This window comes from Odontomachus brunneus, unplaced genomic scaffold (genome assembly GCF_010583005.1).
Source record: "Odontomachus brunneus isolate Ranch 3 - 2012 unplaced genomic scaffold, Obru_v1 Obru_scaffold_047, whole genome shotgun sequence".
Taxonomy (NCBI): Eukaryota; Metazoa; Arthropoda; class Insecta; order Hymenoptera; family Formicidae; genus Odontomachus; species Odontomachus brunneus.
The window spans coordinates 581141-593281 of record NW_022639497.1 but is presented as its reverse complement, the minus strand read 5'-3'; the positions used below and the strand labels follow the sequence as shown (position 1 = coordinate 593281).

The window sequence follows — 12141 nt, the reverse complement described above, 5'->3', positions numbered from 1 at the left end:
CTTTCTCATTAAAGACAATAAAATACGAAGTTAATGACTGAAAAATACAAGTTACGCGCAAAAATATATCTTATATATATTGCGTTTAAGTAGCATAAGTAGTTGATTTCGTATCAAGTCCACCTTGAATTAATTGTCGTGAAATGTGCATCACATTTCACGAAAAAAACAAAGTAGCTCGATGGTCAATGACCGTGATGAGAGATTTCACGAAATTTCACGCGGTGAAGTAAGTGACGCATGTGGCTTACGTAACGAGCGTTCACTTCGCTCTCACCCCTTGGCCGAGGGATATGTGAAGACTCGGGGGAAAGGGTTTTTGGTCGTTTAGGTCGGCGAGGGACCTGCCGATCCCATGATCAGCGATTCGCAGTAGCCGTTATTTACCGTACGAAAGAGGAAGAGGGACAAGAAGAGGCGTCAGCAGTCCGGTGAAAGACGAGAGTGACTCGATTCTAGGTTGGGACAGATTAAATTTGAAGAACCACGAGCGCGGAAGAGTCGCCGACGTGGATCATCACAGAGTGAGTCTCGACCTCTCAGTCTGTACGCGTATGAAAAACGGCGTGCATTTTCGTGGAAGAAACGATGACGCGTATACTCGGTAAAAATATGGAAAATGTGAACGGAGAATTTTCTTTCCAGAACAAGGAGTAACTCAGTATCGGTGTCGACAAATTGGGCGGCTTACGGGAGACGGTTATATTTGACAATTCTATTGAGAACGCGAACGTGAGGACCATGTCGTGCGCTCATTATCCAACAACAGATTCCTGGCGATTGTATTCGGATTACAAGTATCCTCACAGTTGTTATACTACGGCCTGTTGTACATCTACCATGGGAAACCCTTCTTTTGAAGTCTGTGGCAACAGTAATCCCCTATCCTCGAAGGAAAATCTAACTGTACTCGAGATATAATTTAGAGAAAGAAATAAGAACTCGCAAACGAAGATATCAATCAAAAAATAGGAAAAGGGCAATTCGAGTTCAAACACAGGACTAATAGTGCTATATACCATATGGGTAAAAAACCTTCCTTGTGTTAGGAAATCGTGTAATATTTTACACATATGGTTTTTTATCCATATGGTATATGGCACTATTAGTCCTGTGCTTAAACTCGAATTGCCCTTTTCCTATTTTTTGATCGAGATATAATGTTTGCAACGAATATGAAGCGCAAGATTCATTATGTGTTTCTTTCGAAATTGATCTTCGATATTATTATGGAATTAAGAGAGACAACGACGAACATTAATTTGCACTCATTATTAGCCACAGGCCGGGGAGATCCGTCGTTTTCCAAAAACTCGTACATATACACGGAGAGAATCGCGAACGTACGCACGTACGAGACAGCGGGATATCGGGAGTCGGCGGCTTCGGTTGAGAAAATGCAAATGCGCCTGAGATTCCTGGAGGAGAGCAACGCGACGATGCATCTCAGGAATCGAGATCTCATCGCGGAAAACAGGAGCTTGGCGAGGCGGTAAGACCGTCGCAGTTAATCACCGTGTAATGCTAGATAACAATGTAGTTTAATAGTCACGTTCGCGATTTGACGAATATCTGGTTCTACGTACGAATTTCCTCGAGATAAACAATGTACAGACTCGAAGATAACGCAACCAAGATAAGGGATTTACAAAGAAACATGTCGCTGCTGCAAGAGGATCTCAATAACCAAAAAAGAGCCAAGCTGAGCGAATTGTTAGAGAAGCAAACGGTGAGAACGAACGAACGCTTCGCCCGAATGAGTGAAATATACGTAGCTCAAAGTATGAAATATGCGAATTTGGGATCTTCCATGTAAGTTTCAGAAAAACGACGAAAGCTGTCTGGAAGACAAATGCACCTCGTCGACGGATATCGTTCCGAAGACCGATCGTGGGATACAAATTTGGGAAGCCTGCAAAGATTGCCGCAGGGAATTGGAGGGATGCCAAAGAGAACCACCTACGGTCACTATCACGAAGTGAGTTCCCTGACGAAATTGCAGCTAGTTAGATCGAGACTACACGCTTCAATTGTGCGAGAAATTGGTCAAGTGCGCATTTAAACGAGATCTCTCGCGTCTCGAACTCTTGCCTTAATATTCTAAATCCGGCACGCGCAAGCTTTGCCACTGAGACGTTCAGACCTTCAAAACTACAATAGAATTAACTAGATACTACAATAGATTTAACTAGAATTACGCAGATACTTGACATTTGCGTGTATTCAACGTTTGATCCAAACAATAGAACGATTAATTACTACATAAGACCTTTAAATTATTTCCACGAGAGACACATTTATGCATAAATCATTTCAAGTATAATAGTGTTTTCAAATTCAAAGTTTAATAAGAAAAGATAAATAAAAAAAAATAAATAAATGACAAGTCACGAAAAGCTTATTACATATTAATATAACAGTTAATTACGCGAATTGAATAACACCGTCCTCGAGTAATATCAACTCGATCTCTGTTTGCACAACGAAACTTCTTCGCGGTTTACCCCTTGTTGCTGTTCATATTTCTTTTATATATCCGGTTACTCTACCCTCCACTCGATTAGATCGGAGCTCGAGTTACTAGAGAGAGACATGCGGACTTTAAGGGACGCCGTAATCGCCCGAGAGGAAGCCTGGGATAAAGCGATGGAGCGCGAGCAGAATTGCCGACGGCAATTAGCACGATTGACCACAGAGGCGGTCACTGCGCATCATCTTTACGAAACTCGCCAAGATGAACTCCATATGGTCACGCAGACCCTGACGGTAATGTTGGAAATCGAGTTTCGTGTAAATAGAAAACTTAGTTCTAGAATGTTGGGGCAATATAGCCTGGTGCAACCTCCCGACGCGACCTCCCGACGCTCTTTTTTGCGCGAAAACATATTGACGAATTCGATTGGATGAGCTAATATACAATAAAGTTGGTATCATAGTCTGTTACTATATTTAAGATCGCCTCAAATTCACCTTTAAATGTCCCGCAGCTAATGAAATGATTTGCACAGTATCTGAAGATAAATTTAAAACGAGATTTTCAATAAAAGGAAAAACTATAAATACAAAACTTAAATATAAAAACGAACTATGATTCCGGTCTTAGTGTGCGTCTTAGACCGTGCGTGTATCCAATCGAATTTGCCAATAAATTAACTTATAATAATGTAATGTAATAATAATTATGTCATTAATATTATTGCATCACATATCGACACAAACGAAGAAAAAATATATATTGTTCTTCATACAAATGAAGAAAAAATATATAAAAAATAAAAGAATATTTATGATGGGTACTAATAATGTATTTACTTATAAAATTAAATTTTTTATTCAAATAGAATAAATAACTACTTTTCTGAAAAGTAACGATTTAAAAAAAAGCATATTTTCTCATTTGAAAAATATATCCACTTAATTAAAAAAAAAATATATATATATATTAATACAAGTAAATATGTTACTAATATTCATTGAATAAATTTTTTAAATATTTTTTTAGGTATTTTTTCTCTCAGTGTATAACTTGCAGTTTCGATATATCTTTATTATTTTTGCTATGCGTTTTGAGCGAGCATATTTAAAAATTAATTATGATATCTAATTTGGTAATGTAAACCGAACGTATCAAAAAATTAAGGTGCGCATAATGTACACGAGTTTAAAGAGAAAAAGTTTTCTTTGGAGTATCCTTTCCCTAGATAAACTTTAATCAAGGTACGAACGTTAGTCGCGCATCAATGATATTTTACTTTCAGGAAAAAGAGTTGGAATTAAAGACTATGCAAAAGGAGATGCTGTATCTAAACAAGTTAATCATGAAATTATACCGGTATCAGAAGTGAGCTTTGCTCTCTGTTATATTTATTTCGCTCCTAATAATCACGTACCATATTCCCTTATAGAAATATCATACTAAGAATCATTGATAATTACTTATTATCCAGTATTTTTAATACTGAAAATAAGTAATTATCAATGATTTTTAGTATGATATTTCTATAAGGGTTTCTCGTATTTGTTTAATGAAAGCCACGATGCCGACGTTCAGTATAAAACGCGGTACATTGAAATTTAGGATATCGATCGTAAAGTCATTAAAAACACGTACGTCATTAATGCACGTACATTTTTTTCTTAACACACACACACACACACACACACACACACACACACATATATATATATATATATATATATATATATGTATATATAGGATGTCCCAGAACAATCTCCGAAGCTCTCGTGGAGGCATAGCACGAATTAAACATAAAAGTTCTATATCGTTTTTTGCTATTCGCAATAATTATTAAAATATTAATTGAAGAAAATTTGTGAATAATTACGCAAGATATAGTAGATGAGCTGTAATGATGACGTCTGCTATCGTGTATGAATATCGTGTATGCTTTTACGAGAACTTCAGAGATTGTTTCGAGATACCCTGTAGAATTATGTTTAGGACGGATGATTATTAAATCGTATTATATTACTTGTCATTTATATTATTTTCCTTATTTTTGGCTAATTTACGTAATATTATATAATATCATTTTGCGAAAGGATTTGAAGTATTGGTCTTACGAGAAAATCTTATTATTTCAAATGTATTGTATTCCAAGTAGTACAACAATATCGGACATTTTTCTCAGAAAACTCATTATAATTTCAGACAAATTGAGGGATACGCGGGCGGTGATGTTAACATTAAAATTAATGAGAAAGATCAAAGGTACATTGAGGAGATTACACAGCGCATACAAAGAACTAAAGGCAAATCAAAAGTAAAGTCTAAGCATGCATCAGATAAATATCTGCATTCGAACTCGAGTAGCCGTTATAATAGTCCTCGTGAAAACAACGGTGAAAAGAATCAGGCAGGTTCCTCGGAGGACCATCGAAATTAAGTTCGTGGCCGTGATATTCTGATATTGTAGAAAATTTGATATTGTTGCCCGATTTTGTACAATCACGTTCGTAATTTATATATATTTATATCATAAATAATGTTATGACTTTAAATTTAATAGAAATTTCACGTTATCTTGAATATAAATTTTTAATGAAAATAAAACATATATAACATGTAAAAAAAAATACAAAAATATGATTTATTAGATATCGTCGATATGAAAATAAAACATGTATAACATGTAAAAAAAATACAAAAATATGATTTATTAGATATCGTTAAAAATTAGGTAACTATACATACACAATTAATTACTTTGCTTTCGATATAATTATCTTGAACTATAACATCCTCTGTAATGCAAGTGAGCGAGAAACTATTTACTAATCGAGGTAAGTCCCAAATGACATAATCATTTAAATGCAGAGATTAAATTTGACTCTAATGCTAGTATATATTCAGTATTTTTAACCAAAAATAAGGAAAAGAAGAAAGTAGATTTGTCGCAAACTTTGTATTATTTTTTGTACTTACGGGCCTTTTCTAGAAAGCGAAAGACGTTGTCGACTATCCATTCTGTGAGATGCTCATTTTCAGTGGTTACTTAGGGGAGTGCCAAAATAATTGACGAACTCTGATGAAAAACGACTTCACTAAGCTCTTCTGAGTTCAGTGAGCTCTTGAACCTAATTGGTGCATACTTTTAGATTTTACCGGTATTTAAAAGTATGAACTAGATTCAAGAACTGACTGAGCGGTTGTATTATTGGATGTATCCATTCAATGCCGGCCAATGCTATAGTAAAATCACAGTCGCAGTTTAATACCCGCACCAGATTGTGAATTAAGAATTGCAATCGAACCGCTTAAGGACTAGTTGTTCCAACTTCTTGGTAAGCTACCTAATAGTTAAATCATATATTTGTCTTTGTCATATCATATCATATATATGTATTTGAAGAAAAAAATCATATATTTGTATTTGAAGAAAAAACAAAGACAGACATATGATTTAACTCAGGTAGTTTATCAAAAGACTGGAACAATTGACACTAAATAAAGCAGATTTACCAAGTACAGTAGAAAAATCAAGATTTAGATTACCTGATTGGACCGATAGCAATCCTCAATTCATAGGTATTCATAGTCGAATCTTATTTCAAGACCGTCTTAAGTAATGTCTTAAGATGCGAATACGGCTCTGTGATTGGTTTATGACATTTTAAGACAGTACTTAAGATGATCTTAAATATAAGATCGGACTATGAATACCGACCATAGTCGAATCTTATTTCAAGACTGTCTTAATGTCTTAAGATGCGAATACGGCTCTGTGATTGGTTTATGACATTTTAAGACAGTACTTAAGATGATCTTAAATATAAGATCGGACTATGAATACCGACCATAGTCGAATCTTATTTCAAGACTGTCTTAATGTCTTAAGATGCGAATACAGCTCTGTGATTGGTTCATGACATCTTAAGACAGTACTTAATATGATCTTAAATGTAAGATCGGACTATGAATACTGGCCTATGATTGGTTCATGACATCTTAAAACAATATTTAAGATGATCTTAAATATAAGATCGGACTATGAATATATCGGCTATAGTGTACGAACTTAAGCGATTATAGATCCGTTATTTATCCATGATCAGAAAGAAGATTAGTTCCAAAGTCTCCGCTACGAGACGCTACTTTCCTAAACGAGAAATCGAGGTCGTGGTACGACCAGAGAGAAGCCTGAGAGCGGCTACCAGCTTGATTTCAGTAGCCAGAACTAGGCGCATTTTCAAGACGCCATCTAACAAAGTGCGCCTTTACTACGTTCGTTAGGCGCATTTTCGCGGTGGTAACGATAAAATACGTCTGGTTCGTGCCCGTTGTACTCCCGTACAATGATAGTAGAAAGTTAGAAAAGGACAGACATCCAATCACTCTGTTCTTGTCTCACAACTGATAAGCGGACCACGCGAAGTACCCAGGTAGCAAGGTGATGTCTTTAGACATTAACAAATATTACATTAAAAAACAGTAAAAAATTATCCCAGATATGCTCTAGATGCTAAAAATATAAGATCTAAATATTAGATTTGGTTTCCGGGTTTGAGCCGCTTGGATTCATTTTTGTTTGATTCCGACGTTTCGTGAACATTTCAGTTTGCTTCATCAAGGAGGAACGACCCGATTTAGATAAGACCTAAATTCAAATATATACAGTAACATGACCGACTTTCGACCCGAGAAAACGAATTTCCTACGACGCTAAGTTGGATCCAACGTTATGAATGCGACTTTAGAATATTGGAAAATTATTTTCAAGATACTGAGCGTATTACTGCAGGAATAGAATCGCACATTATGATTCGGAAGACGATGCAAAGCGATATAGTCAAAACTCACCTCACTTTCGAAAATACATTTTTGCAAACGCGAAAATTACTTAAAAAAATAGAAAAATATTATCCCAGAATGTGCTCTAGATGTTAACACTATGGCTGCGTTCGCTTTGGGCGCTTACGCGCTGTAAGCGTCATTCTATCTTTATCGCTCATTACATGCGGGAAGAAGATAGAATGACGCTTACAGCGCATAAGCACCCAAAGCGAACGCAACCTATATGACCTAAGTAACCTGTAGTAACATGATCGACTTTCGGCCCATGAGCAGAATCGGTACCACTGCACATGCGCGAGAATCCGAATGTTACGATGGATCTAACGTTATGGGCGCGACTTTCGGATATTGGGAAATTATTTTCAAGATTCTGGGCGTGCTATTGAGGGAACAGAGTGACACAAACACACATTGTCATTCAGGAGATGATGCAGACCAAAATATGTACACTTGATGTCTTTTTCGAAATTGAACTCTCGCAACTGCGAAAATTACTTTAAAAGACTGTGAAAAATTATCCTAGAATGTGCTCTACATACTAACGGGAGCGGTGCACTTGGACACGGTGCATTTGGACACAGCCAATCACAGCACCGTGTGATTAGAGACATTTGTAGGATCCCTTGGAACAGCGACTTGTGATTGGACTGTGTCCAATTGTCCCGTGTCCAACTGATATACACCCGGATGTAACATGCGGCTTTAGCTATTGAAAATTATTTTCAAGATTTTGGGCGTGTTACTGAGGGAGTAGAGTGATATTAAGGCATGTTGTCATCCAAGAGATGATGCAGAGCGAAATACGCACACTTCACATCATTTTTGATAATATAAGTCTTTTCAAATATAAAAATTTCTATAAGCAACTTTAAAAAATTATCCCAGGCTTAACTAACTCGGCTTAATAAATTAGCGAAGATTCAAAACACTTCGTTTCAAATCTATGCTTAATAATTTAGCGGAAACACAAAACACATCGGTTCGAATCTCGGCTTAGTAATTTAGCGGAGCCTCAAAACATATCGGTTCGAATCTCGGTTTAATGGTTTAGCGGAATCTCAAAACACTTGAATCCGAATCTCGGCTTAATAATTTAGCGGAAATCGAAACATTTCGGTTCGAGTCTCATTTTAATAATTTGATTTCTTGTCTTTAATTTATCGAAATTTAATTTTCGTCTTGTCAATAACAAATGCGTATATATAAAAAAATATCTCCGAAGAAATATTATGTCGTATATAATACAACATAACAAGTTATAAATTATATTAATCAAATAGTATATATAGAGCATACATAGAGTATATATAAAACATATATAGAGTATAAAATGCATATATAATATATATATACAGCATATATATGTACAGGGCATATAAATATGACATGTTGAAATATATCAGTTTAATGTATCACCAAGAAACAATCCGACGAGAAGGAAGCCTGCCGAGTCGAAATTTCAATTGGCCACTATTACGTAAAAATGATCCAATTAAAAAAATTATAAGCTTTTATCAGTGGATACTCTATTCACATCTTTTTAAACCAAACAAGAAAAATGCAAGCCTTATAGATGTTTGAAATTAAGAAAGTTTTTTGTATTTACCAGTCGCGTCTTTTTGCACATTTTTCTAAAGGTTGAGCTAGTCAGTACTCTTAAAGAAATGGAAATGCTTGACTCGTCAAACTATTGCGAAAATCTCTAGAGCTAAATTCTTTGGTTAGATCATTTTTATGTAACTCCGACGAATTACAAATTCCAATTTTTACTTTACGTCCCGTCGGACCCAATGCGATTTACGTCTACGTGCATGCAATCTACGTAAAGTGACGCTTTGTGTCTACTATATGAGCGTCTAAATTGAGCGCTCACCATTGCGCGTCGTCCCACGGTGTCCAGGGTCCACCAGCCATCCTGTCGCTGCATCTGACTCTGCAATGGTCCTCACGTCTCACGTCGCCTGTAATTCACTCCCGACCGCGGTCTATTCACGAAAAATTCCGTTTCTCTTGGAGGAAACACTCCGAGTTGTGAATTGCGTATGAAATATCGCGAACTGCGTCTTCGAGGAAATGTTGGCCTTTCGGATAAAAGACGAGTATATGCGAAGAATTTAGCAACGGTCCGATCGAATTGTAGTACATCGCTTTGATACACGCACGACGCGAATCGCTTTTGAAGAAAACGGAATCCGCGAGTGAAGGGAACACGCGACGCGAATCGAAGACCGATCTCGTGAAATCTTTCGACGCGAAAGCGAAGTAATCTATGCGAGATTCTCATAATACGGAATATCCCTAATGTAACGTTTCGATGGTGTAGCGTGGTAGGCTGCAACACAGCTCCGCAATATATTTGCGGATAACAGCTCCGCAATACTTTTGCGAAAACAATTTCGCAATGCTTTTGCGGATAACAACTCCGCAATATTTCTGCGTAGTTTGCTCGCAACTCTTCCGCAAATACAATCAGGTGAAATTCGCAAACCTATCAAATTAATAATCGCGAACGCGAGCGTGAATGGAAAATCAAAAACTATAAAAATTGTGACAATAGAGAGAAAGATTCTATTTAAAATTCACGCGAAAGAAATGTTATCGCGTGAGACATCTGTCTTCGTTCGATGGAATTTGTCGCGCGCCGCGTAAGTAAACAAACAACTGCTCGCATGTCTGACTTGTGTACATCGTGTTTTTCACGAGGGATCAACGCTCGCTAACATTGCCTCTATTGTGTCTCGCGTTAGGAAACTCTAACTCTAAGTGAAAAATTGAAACCTGAAAATTTTCCGACAATCGTAAAATTAATTTCGCGAGCAGTTTAAGTAATCACGTTAGATTGCTTCGCGCATACGCTGCACGATATCGAATTTTATTTAATAACGACCTCTGTACTTTATGAAATGCAATCGCGACGCAAGCTCACGCGAGAAAGGAAACTGAGAAAATTAACGACCGGCAGAAAATCTATCGAGACGTGATGTGATTGCGCATTTTCTGTAGCGCAATCTCTGTAGCGCAATCTCTGCGCGTTGACGCACTGATCGAGACACCTGGAAGATCGCATTCAATAAAACTGAATAATTTTACAAAATTTTGAATTCAGAGCGTATATTCGATACTTTAATGGCATCTGCCAGACAGTGTTAGCGTTTAATTAATCAAAATTTTCTTCAACAAAAATCATTGACCAATCAATAATCTAAGTTAGTCAAACAATTAATAAATATATATACATTGGGGGAAAAATACTTGAAAATTTGTCAAATTTATAAAAATGCATTATCACTAATATTATTTGTAAAAGCGATCTTTCATTTGTTTCGAGCAGTGTGCTCTATTGGACGGCACATACACACACTACACCACAGTAAAGTAAATCGCATTGATTCATAAACATGCATTACATGGAAAGACTTTCTATTACCAATTTTTGTCTTGTCTGACTCACCGACCCGCCGATCAGGGCAGCCACGTTCTGCTTTCGTTTCTGGAACAGAAAAATGTTTCGCCGATTAGATTCGTGCACTGATGTTGGTTTGAGTGAAGAAGTTTGCAATATTAAAAAAAAAATAAACGCGGGATATTTTTCACTCTGGGAGAATTTTTCGGAATGCAATCGCACTTAGAATATTCCATACTTTCCTTTTTCTTGACGTTTCAAATAAATCTCTTAATTAGAAATCACCATTATTCAAGTGGTGATGTTATTCAGGAAGAAATTCTCCCCGCATGTAATTACGATTTAACGCGATCTTTGACTTGATTCAAATTATCTCGATTTCGAGCAAGAGAATTATCAATATTATTGGATTTATAATTATAAATGTTAATTAGGGAAGCTAACCTTCGAGCTAACCCCGCTTGGCCCGAGCCGGATCCTCCGGCACAACAACCTTTAAGAGTTAGCTGGTCGTCTGCTTCGTCTCTGCAACAAAAAGTACATTTAATTTAGTATTACACACGACAATTGTGGCATTAAGGAACTTGATTTCAAACAAAAGAATTTCCAAGTTTATTGGATTTCTAATTACGAATTTAAATCAATGAAACTCACTTTCGTGCCAACTCTGCCAGGCCCGAGCCAAATCCTTCGGCGCGGCATCCCCCAGACATCATATTCCCTAGAGCCGTGTGACTGTCTCTTCTCTATTAGATCTCTGTGACAGAAATTTAATTTAATTTAGTATCAATTAGTAATTTAATAAATTAGTATCAAATAGTTATACGCGACAGCAAGACGATGAAAAGAAATTGTCGTAACGGCACATTCCTTTCCAAAGCGCAATAAAAAATTATTAAATAATAGCCAAATAAAGAAGTAATAATTCCCAATTAATTAATAGGCGATGATAATAATGTCTGATCGACAATCGTATAATAATGTCCGGTAATATCAATTAATAACACACGACAGCAAGACGAGGTAAGGAAACGTCGTAATGGCACGCTCGATTTGCTTCCCAATACGTAATAAAAATAGTTAAATGACAACCGTATAAAGAAATAATAATACTCAAATAATAAATGGCTGATGATAATATTTGATCGGCATTGAGGAACTCGATCGCGATGTTTCTCTATCTAACAAGTAAAAAACTAAATGAAACGCGGTAATTACCCGCTGCGGTAAAGCCCACAACACCTGCTTGTGTGATAAGTATGCGAAAAATTGTGTTAATTATTGCCTTAGTGGCGAAGTCCAAATGCGGTATTAAAAATCAGCGCGAAATAATTTAGAAAATAACGCGGCAGGTCCCGCTCGCCTCGGTGGCTGATAGCGTTATGGCGTAGATGCCTGGTCGTGCGCTCCTCCCCCCCCCCCC

At 36.7% G+C, this 12141-nt stretch overlaps 1 protein-coding gene and 1 long non-coding RNA gene across 2 annotated transcripts in view; one reads left to right on the top strand and one right to left on the bottom strand.

Moving 5' to 3' along the window:
• Window positions 1-6108, bottom strand: part of LOC116844822 — a 92211-nt gene extending 86103 nt beyond the window's left edge. Inside the window, exons 1-2 of the long non-coding RNA XR_004378142.1 lie at window positions 6017-6108; window positions 5447-5708 (exon numbers count right to left, since the gene is read on the bottom strand). This is a non-coding gene — a long non-coding RNA (uncharacterized LOC116844822). The remainder of the gene's footprint in view (window positions 1-5446; window positions 5709-6016) is intronic.
• On the top strand, window positions 279-4908 carry LOC116844820. The gene is made up of 8 exons (XM_032816879.1): window positions 279-524; window positions 646-874; window positions 1279-1492; window positions 1615-1729; window positions 1818-1978; window positions 2565-2766; window positions 3759-3841; window positions 4673-4908. Exons 2-8 carry the CDS (start codon window positions 742-744, stop codon window positions 4905-4907), a joined length of 1143 nt encoding a protein of 380 aa, XP_032672770.1. The 5' UTR covers window positions 279-524; window positions 646-741; the 3' UTR covers window position 4908.
• Window positions 6109-12141: the final 6033 nt, after the last annotated feature.

What these genes read in the sequence shown, in the direction of transcription:
- LOC116844820 (XM_032816879.1), top strand. Translation starts at nt 742, where the DNA reads ATGTCGTGCGCTCATTATCCAACAACAGATTCCTGGCGATTGTATTCG. An exon ending in AATTGTTAGAGAAGCAAACG is followed by an intron (nt 1,730 to 1,817) that starts GTGAGAACGAAC and finishes CTTCCATGTAAG; the next exon opens with TTTCAGAAAAACGACGAAAG. An exon ending in AAATTATACCGGTATCAGAA is followed by an intron (nt 3,842 to 4,672) that starts GTGAGCTTTGCT and finishes TTATAATTTCAG; the next exon opens with ACAAATTGAGGGATACGCGG.